Consider the following 27,025-nt stretch of genomic DNA (forward strand, 5'->3'; position numbering starts at 1 on the left):
TCAGATGGTGAAGAATTTGCCTGTAATGCAGGAGACGTGGGTTTGATCCCTGGGTTGGGAAGATCTCCCTGGAGAAGGGAACGGCTACCCCCTCCAGTGGGAGAATTCTTTCCTGGAGAATTCCATGGACAGAGGACCCTGGTGCGTCCATAGGGTCACAAAAGAGTCAGACACAACTGAGCGACTCATTTTTCACTTTCACTGCTACCTTACCAGATTTTTAAAAATATTTACTTATTTATTTGGATGCACCAGGTCTTAGTTGTGACATGCGGGATCTTTAGTTGCGGCATGTGAACTCTTAGTTGTAGCATGTGAGATCTAATTCCGTGATCACAAATCAAACTCAGGCTCCTGTATTGGGAGCACAGAGTCTTAGCCACTGGACCACCAAGGAAGTTCCTTAACAGATTGTAAAGCATACAAACCAACACTGTTAACAACAAGCATGGTTTTGACAATGGACCATTCTTCGGCCCTTCCTCTTCCTGAACAAAATGTTTTACACTCGGCACTTTCTACCCTCAGGCTCACCATCTCTTTGAGCTACAGACCACAGAGTCAGCTTCCTCCCCCAAAACCACTGAAACTTTTTTTTTCTTATCACTTCTGCATTTTACCAAAGTCATGAACCCAAGTCCAGAGGGCATGGTCTGCTTGCTCAAAGCCTGCCTTATTTCTAGAGGATTCATTAATCTGAATATCGATGCTCATATCTATTGGTTGAAGAATACACAGAAATCAAGATTTTAGAGTAGCTCTTTTTCCCCCCATCTTCTCATTACTAGCCTTTACTTCTGGGTGTCATCTTTCAAATCCAAATTGTAAATGCTCTCCTCCCTGCCACCATAACCCTACACAGGCATTCCTTTGCATTCTGTCAATTCAACTTCCCAGAACTATAAGCTCTCAACACCAGCACCACTGTAAAGATTAATGTACCCAAACCTCGTTGCATTTTGTTCAACTTCATGAGGATTCCCCGTAGTTCACCTGGGACTCATGGAGAAGGAAGTGTGTGTGTGTGTGTGTGCGTGTGTGTGTGTGTGTGTCACAGTCAACACTGGTCCACTAGGCATTTGAAATACTGAAAGACAATCAAAGTTTAAAACCCTTCTGGACTTCCGTTGGTGCTGTACGGAGAACCTATAAATATGGAGTTGCCCGTACCACCTCATGGAAAGGGCTGTCTGAGAGTGAAGCCAACACAGAAGGTCCAGAACTCACAGAGGAAGATGAAGATAGAAAGGAAGACAGAAAGAAAAGGATGAGCCTAGATGATATAATACCAATACCTAGATACAGCCATGCCTGAAGTCATACTATACCTGAAGCCATGCTATCTAGTCACTTAGACAAATGAATAAAATGTCCTCTTTGTTGCTTAAAAAAAAAAAAAAATCCTCCTGGCATAGTTATTCTTTCTGATGCCACTGGCATAAGTTATGGAAAATAGTGACATTCAAAGGCCGAGAGGCTTTTTGAAACTGTCTTTTATCCCATCCAAGTCTAGTAGAGGAGCCAGTCACCCCCAGTCAAGGCCCAAATTCTCCCCTTCAGTGCTTGGCTCTGGAATAAAGGCCTCTTGCCTTCTTTTTCACCAAGCATTACCACCATCTGTGTGTATTCTTAGACTGCAAACCCAGTTCCCTTCCCCCCTCTATCCCCCCACCCTTTGCAGCCTACAAGAGCTCTCCCAGTAAAGGTGAGCTCACTCAGTGAGCATTTTCCAAGACACAAACATGTGGAGACCTTTGGGACCCAGTAAAATGCATGTCCTGCCCTCAGTGGTGGAAATGTTAGCTGCATGTAGGGTTTAGGAGACCAGAAGGATCGAATTCCTCAGTGGAAACTGGGCTAATCCCAGAGGACCGTTGCAGGAGTGTCTGATGAGTACAGTCAGTTTTTAAAAATAAGCTTTTCCAGAGAGAACCGCGACTTCTGCGGCTGTTGCTGTCACGTGGGATGTCCAGTGGAGCCCCGGAATCGGAGGCTGGTGATGTACTGAGGACCAGGGATTAACCCTTCAGTTTAGAGCAAAGAGGGTTTGCAAAATGAGCCTTGTTACTGTGGAAAATGTAAAAAAGAAAGGGAACAATTGCAAAAGGACTGTAGAGGAGAAGCCAGGATCGGACTTCTGTGGGAGCCTGTGTTCCCTCTAGGCCTGGCATAGTAAGAGAGGAGAGAGAGAATAATTGAAAACACAGCACCATGGTCACACGGTTCAACTTAGCTTTGGTAATTGTGCTCAGGACATTGAAACCAGCTCCTGCTCCCTAATGGAACCAAATGTCAGCAGAGCTGGTGGGCAAGCCCGTGCCATTGCCCAATTCCAGTCTTCAAAAGGTCAGAAGTAATGAGCTTTCTCTGATTTTACCCCAGGGCTGTAGGAGCATTTGCCAAGCTCTTGTCAGCCTTGCTCTGCCCGCATGCGTCCTCTGCAAGGCTGTCTTTCAGGTCTCTTCCAAGGATGCACAGCTAAGGCTTCCAATATGGCTGTGCTAAAAAGGACCAGCTGCTCCCCTTACCCAACAGAAAACTCTGAAGGATCCGCTTCACCCCAGGAATCAGCTCTCCTACTCCTTGGAGGCCTTTCCTCCCAAACCATGACCATACTCACTTTAGTTAGAGCTTCCATAGAATGCTTGGGCTGGGAGGGTCTCCATATGACCCACACGAGGAGATCCTGTGGCCAAAAGAGACACAAACTGACTCACCATCATAGTTTCAGTGTACTTTAGACCCACCTCGGCTAAGCTGTCATCTGTATAGAAAATGCAGAACTGGGACTTCCCTGGTGGTCCAGTGGTTAAGAAGCTGCTGCATATTGCATAGATCGTGGATTTGATTCCTGGTCGGGGAACTACATGCCACGGAGCAACTAAGCCCAAGAGCCACAGCTACTGAGTCCGGGTGCTCCAGCTACAGAATCCATACACAGCAATGAAAGATCTCGTATGCCACAACTGAGACCCGGACAGTCAAATAAATACATTTTTTTTTTTTAAGAAAGAAAATGCAGTGTCAAAAGCATAAAGTTGAAGGGCAAAAAAACCCAGATGGTTCTTCCTTTAAAGGGACTTGAAGAATTTCCAGACTGGGGGCCAGGGAGCTGCATCAGTTAAGTCCTCCTTTCTCTCCTTCTTTCTGGTCTTCTTTCTTCTTTCCTTCCTTCCTTCACACTTGTTGACTTTGCAAGCACTTGCTGAGAAAAACTCTTATGTGCTTGCCTCTCTGCTGGGCATAGCTAACCCACTAGAGAAGAAACCATGGTATTTCCATCTGGTTAAAATACACTTAATTCACTGGAGAACTTTGCAAGGGTGCATAACCATATGGAGAGAGGGGAAATAGCTGATAAAATGTGTTTCAAATTTCTGAGTTCTCCGACAGTGTTCTGTATCAAAGGCAATTTTTAAAGTTTGGTCACTCCAGCCCAGGGGTAATTTTTTTGTTTTCAGCTGAGGAGTGACTCAGAGATAAGAAATGAAGGGAGGAAACTGATGGCTCCTTTTCTTTCTAAAAAAGTGTCTTTAACAGGATTCCAAGGAGCTGCGGCTGGAGTCAGTGGGGTGTATGTCTGTATACATCGGTCACGGGACAAGACGAACGGCACAGCGCCCCTCAGCCTCTTTCCCAACTGGTAGAGTGAGCGGGCTGTGTTGACGTGAGTTTTATACATTGATCTTTCTTCCTCTGCACTGTTACTTCCCAGAGGGAAGAGACCATATCTCATCATTTTGTGTCCCCAGAGCTCTGTCAAGGCTTGCCACACACAGAGTAGGGGCATCTGCATGTCCAGTGAATGAATGAACAGTGGGTAAGCATCTCAAAGGTTCCTTTGCCCTCAATGGACCTTTCCCACTGCAAAATAAGGTGAAATGATCCCAGGTGTGATGGTTAATTTTATGTGTCAACTCCACTGGGCTAAGGGGTGCCCATATAGTTGCTGGGCTTCCCAGGTGGCTCAAGTGGTAAAGAATCCGCCTGCCACTGCTGGAGATGTGGGCTCAATCCCTCCATCGGAAAGATCCCCTGGAGAAGGAAATGGCTACCCACTCCAGTATTCTTACCTGGAGAGTTCCACGGACAGAGGAGCCTGGCGGGCTACAGTCCATGGGGTCACAAAGAGTCGGACATGACTGAACAACTGCGCATGCAAACACACACGCAGTCACTGGAAAGACATTCTGAAGTCTGCTCTGAGGAAAATTCTAAAGGCAAGTGTGAGATTTCAAGAGGAGGCCCTCACAGGGGATGCTACACTTTCAAGCACCCTGGCAGGTGATCGAATCCATCAATAGGCAGGCACAAGTGGGGTCACCAGGATGCCCTCCAAAAAGTGCAGGCCTCTGAGACAAAAGATAAAGATGAACAGGACTATTACCTCATCAGTGTGTATTCCCTCCAAGAGAGAAAAGGGTGAAGATATAATTAACCTCAACAAGAATCTAGATAAACCTCAAGGAAGGCATCTCCACCCACCACTGTTCTGAAGGGATTGGCTAAGATGGATTCCTCATTAAACCTCAGTGCTTGGGGACTTCCCTGGCAGTCCGGCGGTTAAGAATCCAACTTGCAATGATGGGGACATGGGTTCGATCCCTAGTTGAGGAACTAAGATCCTACATGATGCAGAGCAACTAAGCCCCCACTCTGCATCTAGAGAGAAGCCCACAGTCACAACTGCTGGATACACAGGCCACAACTAGAAAGTCTGTGAGCGGCAAATGAAGATCTGTGTGGTACAATGAAGATCCCACGTGCTGCAACTAAGACCCAATGCAGACAAAGAAATAACAAATATTTTTAGAGATCTCAGTGCTTGGAAGAAGGCTTCACAGGTAGGAGACACTCAATAAATACTGTTGCCATGAAAAAAGCAGTCAGCTGCCTAGCACTAGCCACAAGGATGCTTGTAACTGGGAGGAAAGACAAGCAGGTGCAGAAATGTCCTGGCCGACAGCTTAGACTCTGGAGGTGGCTTGAGTTTGCCTGCCAGGTTTGCCCCTTATCTGTGCAACCTCAAACCAAGTATTGAACTCCTTTATGACTTAGCTGATCACCCATAAAATGGAGATGACAGTGCTAACCACTTGGGAACGAGACCAGAGAGTTCTGAGAAAGTCTTGGACAAGTACCGGACACATACATGTACTAAAACAGAAAGAGAAAGTAGTAGAATAGTGGGCATAATTTAAATGTACATCAAGGAGAGGTTTTTATTAAAAATATTATGGTACACTCACACACAGAACATTATGTGACCAATCTCAAGAATAAAATATATGGATATGGAAAGAAGTTTACGGTATGTTGTAAAGCTAAGAAACACCATAAAATAGTCATAGCGGCTAGATTGGGTTATAAAAATGTACTTGCCTGAATAGACATCAAACTGTGAACAGTGTTTTTTGGCAGGTGAAGATGCTGGGGGGGGGGGGGGGTGAAATTTACAAGGAGTTTTTCCTTTTTACTTATTAATTTCTTATTTCTGATTTCTTATGACAGTTACAAGAAAATTTAATTTTAAATTAAATTTTAATTATAAGTTTCCATCACAATTACAACCAGAAAAATAAAAAGTTTTTATTGTGAAAAATAAAATAGAAATTTATGGCTAATTTCTGTTAGCTAGTATTTCTGACTAACTTGAATAATAATTTTCTCAAATTTGAAAATGTCTGGTTGACATTTTTACTGAGATTTATAGATGAATCTGGGGAGAAAATCTTCCCATCCAGGAACATTTTTAAAACTTTTGCTTTGTTTTTATAGTTGCTCAGCTTTTTTTCTCAGACCTTCAGTCAAATTTTATGTTCTTCATCATATAGAGCTTAAATATCTCTAATAACATTTATCCCTCTGCACTTTCTTTTCTATTTTTAATAGACCATTATTAAAATATTTTTCTAGTTGTTCATAACTTATCTATAAGTTATGACTTTTGCACATTTATTTCATAACCAGCAGTTTTACAGATCTCTCCTATCCAGAAGCTATTCAACAGTTCCCCTTGTGTTTCCAATTGTCTGATATCTGGATATTAACAAATTTGCTTCATCTTATAATATTTCTTATCACTTGTTTCATTTTATTTTCTAAGTCTACTGACTAAAGTTTCCAGGACTTTAATAAATAATGATAACAATAGAGGAGTTCCATGTCTTTTTCTAGATGTTCATGGATATTCTCTAGCCTTTCACAGTTGAGTAGAATATTGATGGCTATATTGAGATAAAGTTATTTTTATTATATTAAAGAAATCATCCAAATTACTAATTGCAATTTGGGAAGTATTTTCTCCAAGAATGGTGTTGCCTGTTAAATGCTTTTTTAACTCCTCAGCCATGTTGTGTATCATTCTTCTGAGTTCTCAGTGTGAAGAAACATATCACTGGCTTTTTTAAGACTGAGCCTCTAATATTGTGATCCTTCTGGACCCCAATTCTTCTCACAGAGAAATGAACTTAGTTTGCTAATATTTTGTTTAGGATCGTTATATCTGTGCTCACAAAAAGAAATGGTGGACTTCCTTAGTGGCACAGTGAATAAGAATTTGCCTGCCAGTGCAGGGGACACAGGTTTGATTGCTGGTCTGGGAAGATCCCCTGCAGAAGGAAATGGCAACCCACTCCAGTATTCTTACTTGGAGAATCTCATGGACAGAGGAGCCTGGTGGGCTACAGTTCATGGAGTCACAAAGAGTTGGACATGACTGAGCAACTAATACACACTCAACACAATTTAAAATACACTCAGTAAAAGTTTGAAGTAGTTTTCCAGAAAATCTCTTGGTCCTGTCATCATGTTTGAGGTGGTTCTTTGAAACTTTCCATTGTTTCCTTGGTTGTTGTCTATTTAATTAAAAAAAAAAAAAAACTTAGTTTTTATTTTATGTTTTAGGCCAGACCATGTGCAGCATGTGAGATCTTAGTTCCCTGACCAGGGATGGAACCCGTATCCCCTGCATCATTAGTGCAGAGTCTTAACCACCGAACCACCAGGGAAGTCCCTGATCTATTCAATTTTTTAAAAAATATTTTCCTTTGTCAGTTTTGTTCACTTACATTGTTGATAAGATGGATGACCTTTCATCAAGATTTTCAAATTTATTAGTATAGAGATGTCTTTTACAATTTCACAATTTAAATTTTTTTTCTGAACTACATAGAGACCACTGATGTGCATTTCAGTTGGTCCTTTGGTCCTTCTTCCTATTTTACTCACCTGATTGAAGACAGCAATTCTACTGGTCCTCTCAAAGGACTCAGAATTAGTAAAAACATCTACTCTTTTCAGTTTACTTTCTAATGTATTTACTTCTGCTTTGGTTTTATTCCTTTTTCCTTCTTGATTTTCTGATGTTCATTTTGTCCTTGTGTCCATCTTCTAGAGTGTAATATTTAGTTCCCTCAAATCCATTCTTTCTATTTTAGAAATAACAGCATATCATGCAGTGGTTACCTGCTTAGCTTTGAGCCCAACTAGATCTGAGTTTACACCTCTGTCTGATTATTTACTAAATATCTGACTTGGAAAATCTACCAAACTTTCCTGTGACTCCAGTTTCATTATCTGGAAGATGGGGATGATTGTAGGATCCCCCTTGCAGCAGTTTTGTGACAGATAGTAAATTGAAATACCAGCTGTAAATCCCTTAGCACAGTTGGTTGGCTAGTACAGTTACTATAGCCACCACTGTCAGCATAACCATTATTATAAAAAGCTAGAAATTTTCCTCTGAATGACCCTTTGGCCACAACCCATGGATTTTAAAACATGATGACCTAATTGTTGTTATTTTAGAAATGGCCTGTAACTGCAGCTTTGATTTCCAATTTAAACCCAGATTTTTAGAAGACTGTTGCTGTTATTGTTAGTTTCTTGTGGTTAAATTTCCAAGATTTAACCTTGTTGTTCTTGTAATTTTTTTATTAGAAAATTCCAGTTTCATTGCATCGTGGCCACAGGATGTGTCCTGGACACTTTTTATTTGTTGGAATTTATTGAGGCTTATTTTATGAGCCAGAATTTGTTGTAGCTAAATATTTTAAATGTTCAGTGCCCATTTGAAAAGAATGATTATTCTGTTTGGAGTTTCCGATATGGATATACTCAAATGTGATCTTAAAATATGTATATATTCCATCTTATAAGTCATCAACTAATTATATTTTGGTCTAATCTGTAAACGCTTTGAGTGGTCTTCATTGAAATCTGGTACCATATCTGTAAGACATTTTCAAAAATTTTGCTTTACATATTTCAATGTCTTTAGTAGAAGAAATTTTTACAAAATGATAGAAGAGTACACCATAAAGTTCTCAATTTTCATATCTCCATGGTGCACTCTTCTTTTATCATTCTGTGAAAATTTCTTGTAATTGTTGCCTCAGCTTTTGTCTGACAGAATTAACATTGTTACCCCTTCTTTTAATCTGCATTTGCATGGTTTTTACCCATCACTTTATTTTTAACCTCATATGATTTCATTTTAAATGTATCTATTACAAGTGGGGTATAATTTGGAGTGAGAGAGAATTCCTTTCCTTTTTTTTAAATGCAAGGTTTTAATATTTCTGTTTATTTTTGGCTGCACTGGGTCTTCATTGCCACGCTTGGGCTTTTCCTAGTTAGCGCGATCGGGGACTACCGTCGAGCTGCGGTGGCTCCTCTTGCGTGGAGTACAGGTTCTAGGGCACACGGGGCACACGGGCTCCGCAGGTGCAGGTCCCAGGCTCTAGAGCACAGGCTCAGTAGTTGCTCTGTGCAACAAAGACTAGGGATCGAACCCATGTCCCTTGCACTGCAAGTTGGGTTCTTAATCACTGGACTGCCAGGGAAGCCCTCTTTCAATACTTTAGTTTCCCTTTTTCAAGCTGAATCTGGGAGACTTCCTTTTTAAATATAAACCTTGTATTTGATACTATGTTTTATATATCTTATACACATTTAATGGACAACCTTGTATCTTATATCTTAATTGAGACATCTTCCTTCCCATCTGTTTTGGTTTGGTCTTTCTGTAGCTTCTTACTGTCTCCTTTTCTTGCTTTTCAGGCAACCCATTCATTCTTTCCTGTCCTTAATCAATCAGAGGCTTTACGTTCTATTTTTGTATTATTGATGGCTCTGTAAAGAATTTTTGAAAGTGATGTTTGAGCATAGATGTTCCCTCTTCATCCATTCCAAGAAAGACACTATCTGATGCCTCTTCCTACACGTTCAGGGAAACCTCTCACTTCCTCCTGATACCAACCTCTCCATTTAGAGGTTTGGGGGACATTATGTATTATCTCTTTCAAAATTATTTTTATCACTTGTATTGATATTATTTCAAAATCTTGTTGAGAACAGTCAATGATTGAGATTAACTTAAAGTTAGCCTCCTTTTGTGGCCCAAATATGTATGTATACAGCGATTGGTTGGGGTTTGGGTTTTGCTAAGAGATTATGTATCATCTCTTTCATATTATTCTCTATTTCTCTCAACACACACACATGCTTTTATTGTTTCTTTTTTTTCAACTTTTATTTTATATTGGAGTATAGTTGATTAACAATAATGTGATACACTGCTAAAATTAAATGGATAACTAACAAGGACCTACTGTCTAGCCCAGAGAACTCTGCTCAATGTTATGTGGCGGCCTGGATGGAAGGCGAGTTTGGGGGAGAATGGATATATGTATATGTATGACTGAGTCCCTCTGCTATGCACCTGGGCTTCCCAGGTGATGCTAGTGGTAAAGAACCTGTCTGCCAATGCAGGAGACATAAGAGATGCGAGTTCAATCCCTGGGTCGGGAAGATCCCTTGGAGGAGGACAAGGCAACATGCTCCAGTATTCTTGCCTGGAGAATTCCATGGACAGAGGAGCCTGGTGGGCTACAGTTCATGGGTGTCACAAAGAGTCAGACGTGACTGAGTGACTAACACTTTCACAGACACTGAAATTCCTGCTCAGATTGCTCAGATCTTTCTCACGCAGACGGGAGCCTGAGGAAGGGGCTCAGGCTGACTCTCATTGGATGAGAGCTGCTAGGATCAGCAGGGAGGAGAGCTTGTGCATCATCTGGAGAGCATGTCTGGGGCAGGATGGTGGAGGCACCTTCCACCCACCAGGCAGGGCGGCCTTGTCCTTGCTGCTGCAGCTGTCTACCCAGAAGCATTTCTAGCCTAGATGTGCATGCCTAGTCTCAGCCAGAAGCAGGAACGGTGGGATCCCCTCGGGTGGTCCCCAGTGTCTGGGGCACTTCACAGAGCCACCAGCAGCATTACCAGTTGTTCCCACCCAATGCACACACTCTTCCAGCATCTCCAAGTGTGGCCAACACAGCAGCTCCCAATGGGCTCCGCCCTCCCACCCAAGCACCCTGCTCCCTCCCCCACAAGCCACCCCAACACCCTGTCTGTTCTACACTCTTTCATGCAGACCTCTCCATCTTTCTGCCACAACTTGCTGAGCTTACAACACCAACATAGATTTGTTCTTATTTAAACTGGGATCCAAAAGAAGAACTTGAAGTAAATTCCTCATTTCAGGCTGCCTTCCTAACCAAACTCCAAGCCCTTAGTTTGTCTTGCCTCATTGGGTATTTTCCTCCCTGCATATACAAGCATGTTGTTATTCACACTGATTTGGGTCTTAGTATCAAAAACATCTTCTATATTAAAACAGGTTGCCAGCCCAAAGAGACAGTGCACATAATAAGGTGCTATTGTCAGACTTAAGGTTGTTGTCATGTTGATGATGTTCATTCAATTTTTATCTTTTAAGATTTTTTTTACTGGGATATGGTTGCCTTACAATGCTGTGTTAGTTTCTGCAGTACAGCAGATTGAATCATTCATATGTCAGACACACCCCTCCCTGTGCCATAGAGCAGCTTCCCGCTAGCTATATATTTTACACATGGTAGTGTACACATGTCAAACTCAATCTCCCAATTCATCCTACTCGCAGCCCCCCCCCCCCCCCACCCCTGTGTCCACACTTTCATTTTCTACAGGAACGAAGTTGGGTCATTTGTGGAGAGGTGTATACTTCACGGCATGCTGAGTGAAGTAAGTCAGAAAGAGAGAAGCGTATCACATATTAATGCATATATGTGGAAGCTAGAAAAATGGGTGAACCTAGTTGCAGGGCAGGAATAAAGATGAAGGCACCAAGAACAGACATGTGGATATTGTTCATTCATTTCTGCAACAACTATTTTCTGAGATTCATCATGTGCCAGGCAATGATGATGTAAAGGATGAAGACATGGTCCTTTCCAGCCAGCTGGAGAAGACAGATGTGTATCTGGGTAATATTCTTGGTGCAGGAAGTTTGATAATAAAGGTTTGAATCAAGTGCCACAGTCTGAAGTAACTTTATGTGTGGTATCACCAAGGAATCAGCCCATGAGCTGAGGCTTGAAAGCTGAATGAGGGTTTTCCATGTGTGGAAAGAAAGGAGATTTGGGAGTGAGCATCTCCAGCAGATGGAATGACATGCAAAGTCACAGAGCTGTAAAAGACCCTCCATATTCAGATCAGAGCAGATTTCTGGGCGACACCTGAGCCTGGGGCTGTGAGCAGTGGGGAAGGGCCAGATGGCCAGTTCAGGGAGGCATGCAGCCATGGTGAAGGAATGAAGATCTGGTCCTGCTGGTGAGAGGACTTCATTTCAAAGTGCACCCTCTCCTCTTCACCTCCAAATCCTAGAGCCCCAAATGGGGCCCAGAAAGAGAAACGGAGAGTTCGGCAAGAAGGCAGGTCTCAAACTTCTGGTCTGCCTTCAGTTTGAATGTTTCTGCTTCTAATTGCTTACAAATGAATTTTTATGGTGGTGATTTAGTCGCTAAGTCAAGTTCAACTGTTTGTGATCCCAGGGACTGTAGCCGCCAGGCTCCTCTGTCCATGGGATTCTCAGGAAAGAATACTAGAGTAGGTTGCCATTTCCTTCTCCAGGGAATCTTCCTGATCCAGGGATCGAACCAATGTCTCCTGCATTGGCAGCCAGATTCTTTACTCACTGAACCACCTAGGAAGCCATTGGCAGTGCGTGAAGGTTCCCTAAGCTTCCTCAGCCTGGACTGTGATGCAGGCCCCAGAGACAGGGAGGGGGCCTCGGACAGACTCACTTATCGGGAATGGTCACCATGTAATTGAAGAGCTGCCAGAGGATGCCCTGCAGGATGGCCTTCCTGAAGCTGGTGTGGTTCAGGACCTGCCTGGGCCTCCCGTCAATCACCACCACCTGGATGCCATTTTCCGAGCCGAGGTAATTCTTTCCGTCCACTGGAAACCATAGTAAACACCAGTGGGGTGGATAAATGAATATCTCTGGCTTCGAGGAGGGGGCTGGCCCACCCTGATAGCTCATGCCCTCGTCATGTTTGGAATACAGGAGGTGCCCTCAACTGTGGTCATACAAGTTGACTGCCACTTAACTTGGGGACATAAAAGAGAACAGAAGGGACTTCCCTGGTGGTCAAATGGTTAAGAACCTGTCTGCCAATGCAGGGGACAAGGGTTCATGCCCTGGTCCCGGGAGATTGCACATGCCATTGGGCAACTACACCAGTGTGCCACAACTACTGAGCCTGAGCCCTAGAGCCTGTGCTCTGCAACAAGAGAAGGCATCGCAAGGAGAAGCCTGTGCATCACTACTAAAGAGTAGCCCCCACTTGCCTCAACTAGAGAAAGCCTGCACACCGCAACGAAGACCCAGTACAACCAAAAATAAGTAAATCACTTTTAAAAGGGGAGTGAACGGAAGAGAGGAAAGGAATGGAGCCAAGGAATGGAGCCATCCTGTCCTCAGCAACCCGGACCAAGGGCTGCTCGGGGAAATGGGGAAGGCTTGGCACTGGGCTCTTGGGACAAAGGTGCAGCCTTCAAGGGGCTCAGCCAGAACCGGGAGGATTGCACTTGGCATGAGAAGGAAGTGGATGTTTCCTTGTGTCCATAGGGAGCAAGAAATCTGCTGAGTCCTCTGACAACAGAGAAAGCACATTCATCAACCAACAAGCACCAGCCCAACTGTGTGAGTGAAACCACACGGAATTAGTCCAAAGCAAGTGGACCCTCATCTAGAACAAGTGCAGTGACTGACAGCCTTCCCAAGGCCAGTGTCACAGCTGTCCATGCACCGTGCCTACCTCGGGGAGAGGAAGCTTGGCAGGCAGCAGGGGAAGTCTCCTCTGGGCTGCCTCCACCCCCTCCTCTCCACGCTTCCTCCTACCTCTTCGCACATCTCCAGCCCCAGGATGAGGTCTTGGCTGTTAAGGTAGGAATCCCCGAACCAGTAGCTCCCAGGGCTGCAAAGTGAGGACAAACGACTGCCCGCAACACATCTGACCTCTCGGATGGCTTCCTCCTCCCCTCACCCTGCAGAGGTGGTCCACGAGTCCCACCCCAGTGACCGGCTCCTGTTCTTGCCCAACCCCAGCACAGCTGCCAAATAGGAAGCCAAGATTCAGCAACCACGCCCTGCCCCCATGCAGGTCAGAGAAGCCAGCCTCCTGCCTCTGTGAACTGCCTCCTGGTCAGAACTGCTGCTCGAGGGACATTTTCTCTCCCGGGCCCACCTACCTCTCTGCTCACAGCCCCTGGGGCTGTGCCCTCCTTGGCTTCCCTCTCCAACTGCCCAGCCGGGACCACGGCATCATTTATCCCGGGAGAGCCAGGGCCCAGGCTGGGGTCAGAGGCGGCAAGAAATGAGAAATGGATGCTCCTTTCTTACCCAGAGGCTGCTCTCTGAATCAGATCCTGAGATCTGACACCGTTCTCAGCACCTGCTCTGGACAGGTGACTCTGGGCGAATGTGGCCAACCTGTCATTGGCCAGCTCAGAGACTCCCGACCTGAGCCATCTGACTTCTCCATGGGAAGAGGCTTGGTCCAAAAGGGCCGGGCTGCCAGCGCTGGGAAGCTCGGACTCAGAACAAAGTCCACCATCTGCTGGACTGGCAGAGAACAGGCATGAGGCCAGGGCTGCCCAGAAGCCCAGAACCCAGCGAGGCGCCTCCTTGTGGTCCCAGGAGACCCCTGCCTTCCCTGGGTAACCCAGAAGTGGCTGGGAGGGCAGGAAGGTTATGAACACGACCCAGTGTCTCAGAGAGCCTGGCATAAGGTCAGCTCACACCATCCTGCCATGGATCTTTTAATATCACTACATTCATTTTACAGGTGAAAAGTCACTGCATAGAAATTCATTGAGCACCTACTAAGTGCCAGACCTGGGCACCCAGGGTCATAGCCCATTGCTGGTTCAGCAAAATCCAGTGACTTCCCAGAGGCCATGTAGCTAGCAAGATGTCAAGCCAGGTGTCTAATCAAGATCCACCCAACCCCAAACCCCTGGCTCTCTTCATGGCATTGTATTGGGACTTCCCTGGTGGTCCAGAGGGTAAGACTCCATGCTCCCACTGCAGGGGGCCTAGATTCAATCCCTGGTTGGAGAACTAGATCCCACATGCCACAACTAAGAGTTTGCATGGCACAATGAAGATGTTGTGCATGCACGCATGCTAAGTTGCTTCAGTGTGTCCAACTGTTTGTGATTCCATGGACTATAGACTGCCAGGTTCCTCTGTTCATGGAATTCTTCCCGACCCAGGGATCAAACCCATGTCTCTTGTGTCTCCTGCATTAGCAGGCAGGTTCTTTACCACTAGCACTACCTGGGAAGACCTAAAGCATGGTACAGCCAAATGCATATTTTAAAAAAAGAGAAAGAGAGAAAGAAACTGGCTTTTGGGAGCCTGTCTGGTCCCCAAGTCAGTTGTGGGCATCAATAGGGATGCCTCTGGGAAAACAATGGAAAAAATAAGTTATGTAACAAGTTTGAACCCATGGAAGATTCTTCTAGAAATACCAATTCTTAAGCTGCACCTTATCCTCCAGAATCAGAATCTCTGAGCATGGGGCCTGGCCTGGCACTCCGTTTTTACAAGCCCTCTAGGATCATCTGGTGCCTGCTCGATTTCAAGGGAGTTTCCCAGATGGCTCAGTGGTAAAGAATCCATCTGCCAATGCAGGAGACACAAGCTGGATCCCTGCATTGGGAAGATCCCCTGGAGAAGGAAATAGCAAACCACACCAGTATTCTTGCCTGGAGAATCCCATAGACAGAGGAGCCTGGCAGGCTGCAGTCCACAGGGTCACAAACAGTCAGCCATGACTGAGCACACAGACATGAGTTAAGGAACCAGGGACTTCACTTACGTAGAGCGAGTTGAGAACCACAGCATCAGCGGACAAGGCACTTCTGTGTGTCCTACGGGGATTCTCATCACGTGGGCAGAGTGCTTTTCCCCCGCATGTGCCCCTGGAGAGCCTGATCTAAGGGTGACATTTAACCCGTCTGCCCCTTAAAGACCATCCCACACTTTTGTCTTAAGCACGGCCTCTATGAGCTGTTTGTATGGACCAGGCTGGGACTTTTGTGTGACCCTCTCTTCTAACAAACGGAATGCTTTCTGACGCTCACCACCAAATGTTTTAGGGCTGGCTGGGGGCTTTAATGAGGGTGTAGGTGCAATCCGTGGGAAGCCCCCGGAATGCCATGCAAGGCTTTGGAAATCTGACCATCGCTGGGACAGGGGCCCGTGGTCACAAGGGAGGCGCGGTGGAGATAAAGCTGCCTTTGTCAACGGGTGTGGGGGGCAGTTCCACATGGCAGGGCTGAGTCTGGGGTGCAGTGGAGTAACTTCTCAAGTGCAGGGAGGGCTTCCCTGGTGGCTCAGTGGTAAAGAATCCGCCTGCAATGCAGGAGACGCTGGTTTGATCCCTGGGTTGGGAAGATCTCCCATGCCGTGGAGCAAGTAAGCACTACAACTGCTGAGCCTGTGCTCTAGAGTCCGGGAGCAGCAACTACTGAAGCCTGTGTGGCCTAGAGCCTGTGCTCCACAACAAGAGAAGTCACTGCAATGAGAAGCCCAAGCACCACAACTAGAGAGGAGCCCCTGCTCATCCCAACTGGAGAAAGCCTGTGCAGCAATGAAGACCCAGCACAGCCAAAAACAAATAAAACTGTATAAAGTGCAGGGAACCTTGGTCAGTGTTGCCTGCTCTGCTCACGCCTGTGATGCAGTCAGGGCTCAAGCCCGGGGGTACAACACCAAGGCTGCTTCAATGGCAGAGAAAGACTGGGGGTGATCCGGCAGCCCAGGAGGCCAACCTGGCCCTTCCAGTCCCCACAGTCTCTGCAGGCCCTACAGCCTCCCTCCCACACCTTGTCCTTGTGTCTGAATCCAGGTGCTTCTCCTGCTCGCTCTCAGCAGATGAATTCATTCCAGCCCAGACCTTCACTGACACAGTGCAGTTTCTCTCCTGGTGTAGACATCTGTGCCACCTGGGACTCTTCCAGGAAAAGGAGAACCTCCCCTCTGCTTCTGACACTCCCCAAAGGTGAGCTTGTGCCTGAAGAAAGCTGGGAGGATGCAGCCGGAGAGCCCCACGGGGGTGAGAGGTAGGGGCCCCTGAACCACACACCAAGATTGGCCAGCTCCTACCGGAGGATGTCCGTCATGTCTCAGCCTTGGTTCACTCAGCTGCCAAATGGAATTAAAAACTCCCACCGTGAGGGCCAACAAACACATGAAGAGATGCTCAACATCACTACTTATTAGGGAAATACAATTAAAACTGCAATGAGCTATCACCTCACTCCCATCAGAATGGCCATAATTTAAAAAAAAAAGAAATCTACAAACAATAAATGCTGGAGACGGTGTGGAGAAAAGGGAACTCTACTACATTGTTGGTGAGAATGTAAGATGGTACAGCCACTATGGAGAAGAGTGCAGAAATTCCTTAAAAAACTAAAAATAGAGCTACCATATGACCGAGCAATCCCACTTGTGGGCATAAACCCAGAGAAAACCATGATTCAGAAAAGACACTTGCACCTCAATGTTCATTGCCGCACTGTTTACAATAGCCAGGACATGGAAGCAACCTAGATGTCCATCGACAGAGGAATGGATAAAAAAGATGTGGTATATCTCCTTTACTTTCTTCATAGAACTCATCACCATCTGAAGGTGTCCTGTAGTCTATTTGGTATGTGGTTTGTATCTCTATGTCCCGTTTAGAGTGCAAACGCCCCAGACAGGAGGAATTCATCAGATTTCTTCACTGTGGGGTCTGCAGCCCTAGGGCATGGCTGTTCCAGAGGAGCTCAGTAAACAGTTACTGAGTGAATCAACCCCAAACTGAATGAACAAATAAATGACGAATGCCATGTAATGAGCATCTACATTTGTTTGTATTTCAGAGTCTACAGGGAGTTCTGGAAGACATTTTCTTAATCTAATATAGGTGACTATGCTCAGGTTTAGATGGAACTTAACCTATTCGACCCTCTCTCCTAGTTTCTCAAGGCCACAGATGAGAAAAGAGAGAGCAAGTTCTCTCCGAGAGAAGAGAGCTTATTTCTGAGCGCATCAGTGGCCCTTTGGATTGGACAATCAGTCACTTGGTTTAACTCACAGCTACAGGATGAAGAACACTTGGAGGTACAGAAGCTTGACTGGTTAATAACAGTAACAACTGGGACTTCCCTAGCAGTCCAGTGGTTATGACTCTGAGCTCCCACTGCAGGGGGCATGAGTTTGATCCCTGTTCAGGGAACTAAGATCCTATAAGCTGTGTGGTGCAGCCAAAAATAATAATAATAGCAACGACTGTCATTCGCAAAGCACTTGCTCTGAGCGACCCTCCTAAGTACTGTTGACACAGTATCCATCTCCACAATTAACTTATAGGGTTGGTGCTATTCGTTATTCCTATTTTCTGGATGAGGAAGGGAGAAAGAGGAGGCACCAGCTGGTAACAGGCTTTCCCAAGGCACAGAGCCAGCGTTTGAGCCCAAGGTTATCTGACGACAAAGTCCAGGCCATTCTGGCCCTTGGAATAAACATTGAATAAATAAACCAGGCGGAGTTGAGCAATCTGGAAATTCCTACCCAGCCCGGCAGCCCAGGCACAGGGGTTGGAGGTTGAGAAAGGGTTGAGCACCAAAGAGAGAGGGAAAGGCTGGTGTTTGGGTGTTGCTTTTTCAAGGCCCTGATCAGGAAGGTTTGCACACGGTGTGCTTGCTTGCCCTCCACCCAGCCACAAGAAAAGGCCAGGTTTTCATGAATGACTGACACTCCCAGGACAGGATGGAGGTGGGGGAACCATGTGTTCAGTCTGGGGTCTCGCCTCTTATAAGGGTGTAGAGATAGTCGAGTCCCTCATCTTTTCTGGCTCTTATAGGATGCTGGAGCTCTCTGAGCCAGCGGCCCGGCAGCTCTGTTCAGTATGTGTTCAGACAGGACGAGGGGCGAGCCAGGGGTGGGAGGGAACAGCCAGGCCCCCTCCTGCAGTCCTCCTGCCCACACAGTTATCGCAGGAAAGCCACTTCCTGACTTGCTTCAGAAAGCAACGTTTTTAAAGATGAAGAAATCCCTGCTTTCTTTTCTTAATTTGTTATTGTCATGACATGACTGACTCAATAAGTAAAAATGTTCAATTCCTGCCCGAGGTCACAGGCTCATCTCCCCCAGGCTTGAAGCTCCTCCGGAGGCTTCATGCCTTTTCCCACTTCCGCACCTCAGCACACGCACATGCTGCCCTTTTCTAACTCACAGAGCCCCTGCTTCCCAGCCGGCTCTTATGTTTGGCTTAGAGCCACCTCCTCCAGGAAGTCTCCCATGACACCTCCATCCCAATTCACTGATGGAATTAGCGGCTGCTCTTCTGTCATCTCAAAGCTCTCTCATCAAGGTCTTATCCATTTACTGTGAGATCCCTGATGCCAGGGACTGTGTCTTCTCTCCCTCTCTCTCTCTCTCTGTAGCCCTGCATAGTCCCTGGATGTTAAATAGCTGTTGGAGGAAGGAACGAGAAGAACAACAACAAAAAAAAAAAAACAGGAAAAAAAAGCAGGAGGAAGGAGGGAGAGAGGGGTCTCTGTGGTCAGATGCATAGACAGATATATGCATATGTCAGATATAATAGAGACAGAGACAGACAGATATAACTAACTGCATGCCCAGGTATGTGTATGCACCCTCAGTCACAGGAAGGGTATGGCAGGAAAAGTCCACCATGGTCCAGGAGTTCAGAGGCCTGAACTCTTACTCTCAGGTTGTTGCTGACTGGCTGTGCGACCTGGGATAAGCCATGCCCTCTTCTGAGCTTCAGCTATCTCCTTTATAAAATGTGTTATTATAAGCCTTTCAAGGGCTTCCCTGGTGGCTCAGTGGTAAAGAATCCACCTGCCGGCAGCAATGGAGACACAGACATGGAGAACAGACTTAGGACACGAGGTGGGGCAGGGGCGGTGGAAGGAGGAGAGAGTGGGATGTGTGGAGGGTAAAATGGAAACATACACTCAGTTCAATTCAGTTCAGTCCCTCATTTGTGTCCAACTCTTTGCGACCCCATGGACTGCAGCATGCCAGGCCTCCCTGTACATCACCAGCTCCTGGAGCCTACTCAAACTCATGTCCATTGAGTCGGTGATGCCATCCAACCATCTCATCCTCCATCGTCCCCGTCTCCTCCCACCTTCAATCTTTCCCAGCATCAGGGTCTTTTCAAATGAGTCAGTTCTTTGCATTAGGTGGTCAGAGTGCTGGAGTTTCAGCTTCAGCATCAGTCCTTCTAATGAATACTCAGGATAGATCTCCTTTAGGATGGACTGGTTGGATCTCCTTGCTGTCCAAGGGACTCTCGTGGAAACGTATATTACCAGATGTAAAACAGAGAGCCAATGTGAATCTGCTCAGAGAACTCAAATGGGGGCTCGGTAACAACCTAGAAGGGTGGGGTGGGGAGGAAGGTGGGAGGGAGGTTCAAGAGGGACGGGACATACATATGCCTATGGCTGATTCATGTTGATGTTTGGCAGAAACCAACATAATACTCTAAAGCAATTATCCTTCCATTAAAAATAAATATTAAAAAAAAAACTAACAAAAAAAAAGAAAAAAGAACCCACATCCAATGCAGGAGACACGGGTTCAATCCTTGGTCCAAGAGAATCCCATATGCCATGGAGCAACTAAGCCCATGCATCACAACTACCGAGCCCAATCACTTCAATTATTGAAATTGTGTGTCTAGAGCCTGTGTGTCTAGAGCCCATGCTCCACAAGAGAAGCCACCACAATGAGAAGCACTCACACTGTGATGACTAGAGGCCGCCGCTCACTGCAACTACAGAAAAGTCTGCACAGCAGTGAATACCCAGCACAGCCATAGTAAATAAAAATCAATTTTCAAAAAAGATTTCAGTAAGAAGGTTCTCACTGCCTGACGTGTGGTGCTGTTCCAAGAAGCATCAGTGTTGCCTTCCTCCAGTGGCACTCCACCTATGGTACCCTAGATGCCATCCTCAACCAGGACAGAAGGCAGGGTGCAGGAGCCAGAAGTCCGTTTTCATCTCATACCATCTCAGCTATTCACATGTTGAAATGTATATGCCCTACACTGCGTGATACCAATTCTGGCTGCTTCCGTGTTATCTTCCCAGGGACAGATGTCGCACTGGCTCCAATTCCTGGGCCAGCCTGGTCTGCAGCAGGACATACAGGGCATCTCCTGTGAAAAAAGCTTGGGGAGGGGACCACAGGTGAGGCCCTGGGACAGTGAGTATATACAGAGCCTTGACATGGTTCTCTTTGCCACCCAAGCGTCCAGTTCCCACGAAGGGCACCTGCTCTGTCTCCTCCATCCTGGCCTATTCCTAACCTTGCTGTCAGACCCCGGAGCCCCACTCCAACCCTACACCAAGACTGCACCATTATCTGTACCTGCTTCTCCTCTGCCCCCCAAAACCATCTGCTTGATGCTGCTCCCTTGTCCCCAAACCCCAGCCAAAATCTGCACTTGAACTCACAGTGAGGTCCACCCAGTGGAGCTGAATGCTTTTCCCACCAAGGGCTTTGCCCATAAGGCCAGCAAAGGATGAAGCAGTGCTGTACTTTATTGCTGTTGTTCAGTCTCTCAGTGGTGTCTGCCTCTGCCACTCCACGGACAGCAGCACACCAGGCTTCCCTGCCCTTCACTATCTCCTGGAGTTTGCTCAAACTCATGTCCATTGAGTCGGTGATGCATCCAACCATCTCATCCTCTGTAGTTCTCTTCTCCTCCTATCCCCAATCTTTCCCAGCATCAGGGTCTTTTCTAATGAGTCAGCTCATCGCATCAGGTGGCCAAAGTATTAGAGCTTCAGCTTCAACATCAGTCCTTCCAAGGAATATTCAGGGTTGATTTCTTTTAGGATCGACTGGTCTGCTCTCTTTGTAGTCCAAGGGACTCTCGAGAGTCTTCTCAGCAACACAATTCTAAAGCATCAGTTCTTCGGTGCTCAGCCTTCTTTATGGTCCAACTCTCACTGTATTTTATTAAATTAGGTCTTTATATCTAGTGATACATAGTATATTATTAATATTAGGAAAAATTGAAAGCAACTGAGGAAGGACATGGGAGAGCCTTCTGGGGTGAAAGTAATGTTCCTGACAAGCTAAGTTTGTCAGATGTTATCTCTTTTTCAAAACTAATAGAATGGTACATACATTTCACTGTGTGAAAACTTTACCTGAAAGAAGAATAGTCACCAAATACTGAGCTTGTTTTCATTATATACATGCTGAAGTGTTTAGAAGTGAAGGGTAGGGGTGCCTGAAACTTATTTGGAAATGTATTAAAAACAAAAGATGGGAACTTTCCTGGTGGTCCAGTGGTTAAGAATCCACCTTGCAAGGCAGGGGACATGAGTTCCATCCCTGGTCTGGAAGATCCCACGTACAGATGGGCAACTAAGCCCGTTCACAGCTACTGAGCCCATGTGCCCTAGAGTCCGTGCTCTGCAACAAGAGAAGCCACTGCAAGAAGAAGCCTGTGCACAGCAACAACGACCCAGTGCAGTCAAAATAAATGAATAGACTTAAAATTTTTTTTAAATAAGATGGATGCATGGGTGGTGGATAGAGGGTTGGTGGGATGGATAGTCACGTAACAAGGCAAAAAAATGTTGTTTGTAGAATCAAATAGTGGGTATATGCTTGTTGACTACAATTCTTTCCACTTTCCTATATGTTTGAACATTTTTGACAATAATATTTTGGAAAGAATACAATTGAAAGCAAGCTAAGTTGATAACTGGGGTAGGTATGAAATCAATTGTGTCCCTGATGTGGTTTTCTGAGGCCATAATGGTGATGGTTCCGATAACGTCACAGGAACTGAGAAGCCTAACGCCAAATAGAAATATCAGCATGGCAATTGGTCTGTTATGTGTTTAAGGATCGCTGTAGTTATTTTTCAGCCACATGCTAAGAAGTCACACTTTAGCATGAAACAGAGCTGCTTGGGTTCAAACCTCAGTCCTTCTGCTCACCGTTTGGATAAGCTCCCCAGGCCCCATTTCTGCTCACCTTACAATAAAGACAAGGCTTTCCCCAGTGGCTCAGACTGTAAAGAATTGGCCTGCAATATGGGAGACCTGGGTTTGATCCCTGGGTCGGGAAGATCCCCTGGAGAAGGGTATGGCAACGCACTCCAGTATTCTTGCCTGGAGAATTCCATGGACAGAGGAATCTGGTGGGCTACAGTCCATGGGGTCGCAGAAAGTCAGACACGACTGAGTGACTAATGCACACATCACCTCATAGGGATGCAGGGGAAGCTCCAGTGAGTCCATGCCCATCAGGGTCCTAAATCAGCGCCTGTGCTGAAAGCCCCCAGGTGGAGGGAGGTGCTGGTATTTATAGAGAGATTTCCAAGAGGCACCCTCTGGGGTTGGCCAGCAGATGTGGGGAAGAGAGATAAGGGGCTGACACACAGAGAGAAGGGCTTTTGAGGCCTGGCCCCACCAGCAAAACCTCTGTTTTCCCTGTGCTGACAAGTCACCAGGATGCTTTTTAAAATTTTATTTGACTGCCTCGGTCTTAGTTGAAGCATGCAGGATCTTTTGTTGTGGCTTGAGGGCTTAGTCGCCCCAAGGAATGTGGGCTCTTCCCAGACCAGGCATTGAACCCATGTCCCCTGCGTTGCAAGGCAGATACTCAGGCACTGGACCAACAGGGAAGTCCCACCAGGATGATTTTTTGAAAGATGCTGTGAGGAAAACAGACTCGATGGACAGATGTTTACAAAGCTCACAGAGGCAATGTTAAGCTCATAAGATCTGAGACAGTTCATTTCTCATTGCTTCTCTACCTCTGCACCCAACCTAACTCCCAAAGCTCCATACACAACTCAACTGGCGCCTTCTTAGGGAGGCCCACCCTGACCACCAGACTAGGCCAGTTCCCCAGTGAGAGCCTCTCATAGTGATGAATCCTCTTGTCATCCTATTGATGTGTGTGTGTGATATTTTATCTCCAGTTTCCCAGTAGATCCTCAGAGCCCAGCACAGTGCCTGAAGCAGAGACTGCGCTAAATAATCTGTTGAGAATGAATTCCAAGTGTCTGAGAGAGCAACTGCACTCTCTGTAGATTGACAAATAGAAAATTGGTGATGGGGTGAAGTGTTATTGGTTCAGTCGTGTCTGACTCTTTGCAACCCCATGGACTGTAGCCCACCAGGCTCCTCTGTCCATGGGATTCTCCAGGCAAGAATACTGGAGTGGGTAGTCATGCCCTCCTCCAGGGGATCTTCCCAAACCAGGGATATCGAACCCGTGTCTCCTGTACAGGCAAGCAGATTCTTTAGCACTGAGCCAACAGGGAAGCCCTGAGAGGTTAATTACCTTCCCCCAAACCAACTAGCCCATTCATCTCAGAGCTAAGGCTCCATCTCAGCAGCCAGACCCTGCAGCCCTGGGGTCTTGGTCCCTATGCTGCACTGCCTTTCTTCTGAAGTCAGAGACACTTTAATGGAACCTAACCAAATGGATCTCAGGGTTCCAGCCTCTCAGCAGTATCTTCCTCCTATAACTAGGAAAGTCAGAAATGTGCCTTTGACTTGCTTCTCTTTCTTTTTTAAAAGAAAACCACGTGTTTATTCTCTTCTGCCAAAGTTACAACAGAGCTGAAGCTTTGCCAGTGTTGACTTAAAAGCTGGGCTGAGGGGTTAAAATCCTTTCCCCTGATGCCTGTTTGTTTATGTTTCCGGAGTGAAAGGAGGAGGTTGTTATAAGAAACCATCTGACCGATTGCAGAGGCTGTACCTGCAGCAAGGCAGGGAGTCTGGCCCGAGGACCTGGCGCCCCTCCCAGCACTTAGATCCGAGAAGGCTCAGAGGGGGGTCCCTGCTCCAGAGACCTGCTCTTCTGTCTCGCCCAGATGCCGAGCAGCGCCCCCTCCTGTTCTGCATCCTGTTAGAAGCAGAGCACAGCCGTGGGGACCCTGACAACTTTGGACATTTAGACATCGACGCCCTTGTCCCTGAAAGTTGGCAGGACCCCTCACAGAGGAAGGAAGGGCAGGTAGAAACCGGCTGCCCTAGCCAGGGCTTTCTCTCATCCCCTTTGGGGGGTTCTGCAATAAAGTCCACCCTTCACCCTTCTGACAAGCAGCCTAGTGAGCACTCAACCAGCTTCCGCAAGGACAACGCAGACAGACAGGGAGGGACTGCACCACACACGCGCACGCACACACGCGCACACAAACACAACACAGTATAACCAGAACGATGCTTTTCTGTGCTTCCTCCCCTCTGGGAGAGTGTCAAAAAGAAAAAGTCAAACCCTCCCTCTCCACCTCCCGTGATTCAGTCCCACTCACCATTCTCCTTCCGTGGGAAGACCCTCTTCTGCAAACTCATGTCGGGGGGCTCTGAGGATGTGGGAGAGCCGTGACTGGTCCCTCTGGGTCCGGATCAAGAAGTCTTGGGGGATCAACAGCAGCTTCTAGGGCTGGGACTATTTGAATGGGAGTTAAAATTACAAAGTAACTCCTCGTTAGAACTGTTTTTCCCCCCGCCGGCAGGGAGGGAGGAAAAAAAATCCCTTTCCCTCTGCCAGCAAATCTTTAACGTCTCAAAACAGTCGCTTCCAACTCCTGCCCTCCTTGTGAAGCGAATGTGTAGAAGGCGATGTAATTTCACTGAATCAAGCCCTCAGATCACAAGCCTTTTCCTGTACCACAAACAGAAATGTAAAACCTCAAACTTTCCCTTGGACTGGGAGTCTGTTGCGAGCGGGCAGAACATGATGCTCTCTGAGGTCTAATGTATGGAAAACGTGCTGAACTTTTCAGATCATCCCAAGGGCTGGAGTCAGTTCCCCCCCACTTCCCACCCTCAGTCGTTTTTGTTTGTTTTTTTTCTTTTTAATGAGTTCTGATGTGTTCATGTCATTGCAAGGGACAAACACGACACCTCCAGTCCTTGCCCAAAGTCGAAGTGATTCATTTTCTCCTTCACACACACCACACACACACACAGCGCCTGTTGAATCCCAGTGAAAACGGCTTTCATAAAATTTGCGCGGGGCTGGGGCGGAGTGAGGCGGGGTGAATGCAGTCTGTGTCCTGAGAAGGGCAGTTGGGCTCGGGGGAAGGTGGAGGCTGACTTGAATCAAGACAAACAGAAGGCGCCCTGACTCCCGCCCTTGTCAAGAGGAGGAGGGATGAAAGAAAAGTGGACACAAGCCCTGGGGAACTGGGCTCCGAAACTTTCGCAGTGCTCTCTGTCCAACTTCCCCTTGTTAGCCTTCCCATACCCTGAAGGATCTATTTTTAGACTTGGACAGGCATACTATTATTTTAAATGACCGATTTGATTGCTGGGTTAAAGAAATCCTTGGATTCCCCCCACCAGAAAGACCAAAAGAATATACAGTAAGTGGGCAAAGAGTTGGGGCTGAAAGCTGGGGAAGAATTTGATGGTTTTCAGGACATGGCAATGTGACAGCAGACGCAAGGAAAAGCCTGCTATGTTTGATAGAGAAAAAGCCGCCAGGGAAGCAGGAGTGACAGACCCTGAGTCAGCTCCTGGGTTACCTGTCACCTGCCAAGTGGCCCAGGTCTTCCAGGGATGGGCCCCTGCCATGGATGCCTCTGGCCTCCTGACCGATGTCACTCCCCCCATTCATAGCCTTTTAAAAAATATTTATTTACTTATTTGGCTGCACCGGGTCTTAGTTGCATGAGGAATCTAGTTCCCTGACCAGGGATCAAACCTGGGCCCCCTGCCTTGGGAGTGCGGAGTCTTAGCCACTGGACCACCAGGGAAGTCCCCATTCATAGCCTTTTTTAAATAAAACTTTTTAAATTTTGTATTGGGGCATAGCCGATTAACAATGCTATGATAGTTTCAGGTGGACAGCAAAGGGACTCAGCCATACATATACATGTATTCATTCTCCCCCAAACTCCCCTCCTGTCCAGGCTGCCGTATAACATTGAGCAGAGTTCCCATGCTATACAGTAGATCCTTGTTGGTTATCCATTTTAAATATAGCAGTTAGGTACATGTCCATCCCAAACTCCCTAACTATCCCTTCCCTATATCCTTCCCTCTGGCAACCATAAGATCCTTCTCTAAGTCTGTGACTCTGTTTTGTAAATAAGTTCATTCTTATCACCCCTTTTTAAAGATTCTGCCCATAAGGGATGTCAAGCAATATTCCTCCTTCTCTGTCTAACTTCACTCAGCACCACTGTTCAGAGTCTTGAATCACCATCACTCAATTAAACCACCTCCAGGTCACTGTGACCACTCCACCTTTCCCCCACCTCCCCACCTACCACCTCCCTCAAATAATCATTTCTCTGGGCAGTGCTGCAGGGTGCCAGGGGGAAAAAAATTTTAAAAACCTCTGCTGTCAACACCTGGAGTCAGAACAGCTCCCTGAGGGTCATCCTTCTCCCAGGATAAGGGTTGGGATCCAGAGCTGGCACTTCCTGCTGCCTGCTCTACCTTGCACATAGTAGCCAACTGACTGCCCAGGCCACGCTGCAGGTACTCTATGCACAAAGAGCCACGAGGGCCAGACCCTGGCCTTGCATTCTAGTGGTTCCCAGGTGCACCAACAATGGGAAGCCAGCCAGACAGGGGAATACTCTGCAGAAATTAAAATGATGTAATAAAG

General features: G+C 46.5%; 1 protein-coding gene across 8 annotated transcripts in view; it reads right to left on the reverse strand.

The window, feature by feature from the left end:
• IL16 (interleukin 16) overlaps positions 1–24,864 on the reverse strand; it is a 113,325-nt gene extending 88,461 nt beyond the window's left edge. For 2 of the 8 annotated variants that reach the window (XM_070478219.1, XM_070478218.1), the window contains exon 1: positions 24,717–24,864. In XM_070478219.1, the coding sequence (XP_070334320.1) occupies positions 24,717–24,756 (40 nt within the window). In that variant the 5' untranslated portion in view covers positions 24,757–24,864. Of the gene's footprint in view, positions 1–2,620; positions 2,687–13,151; positions 13,401–13,584; positions 13,859–24,716 lie in introns of those variants that run through there. The other 6 variants (XM_070478223.1, XM_070478221.1, XM_070478224.1 and 3 more) reach the window with 6 other exon arrangements.
• Positions 24,865–27,025: the final 2,161 nt, after the last annotated feature.

The sequence above is a fragment of the Odocoileus virginianus genome, chromosome 16 (genome assembly GCF_023699985.2).
Source record: "Odocoileus virginianus isolate 20LAN1187 ecotype Illinois chromosome 16, Ovbor_1.2, whole genome shotgun sequence".
Lineage (NCBI taxonomy): Eukaryota > Metazoa > Chordata > Mammalia > Artiodactyla > Cervidae > Odocoileus > Odocoileus virginianus.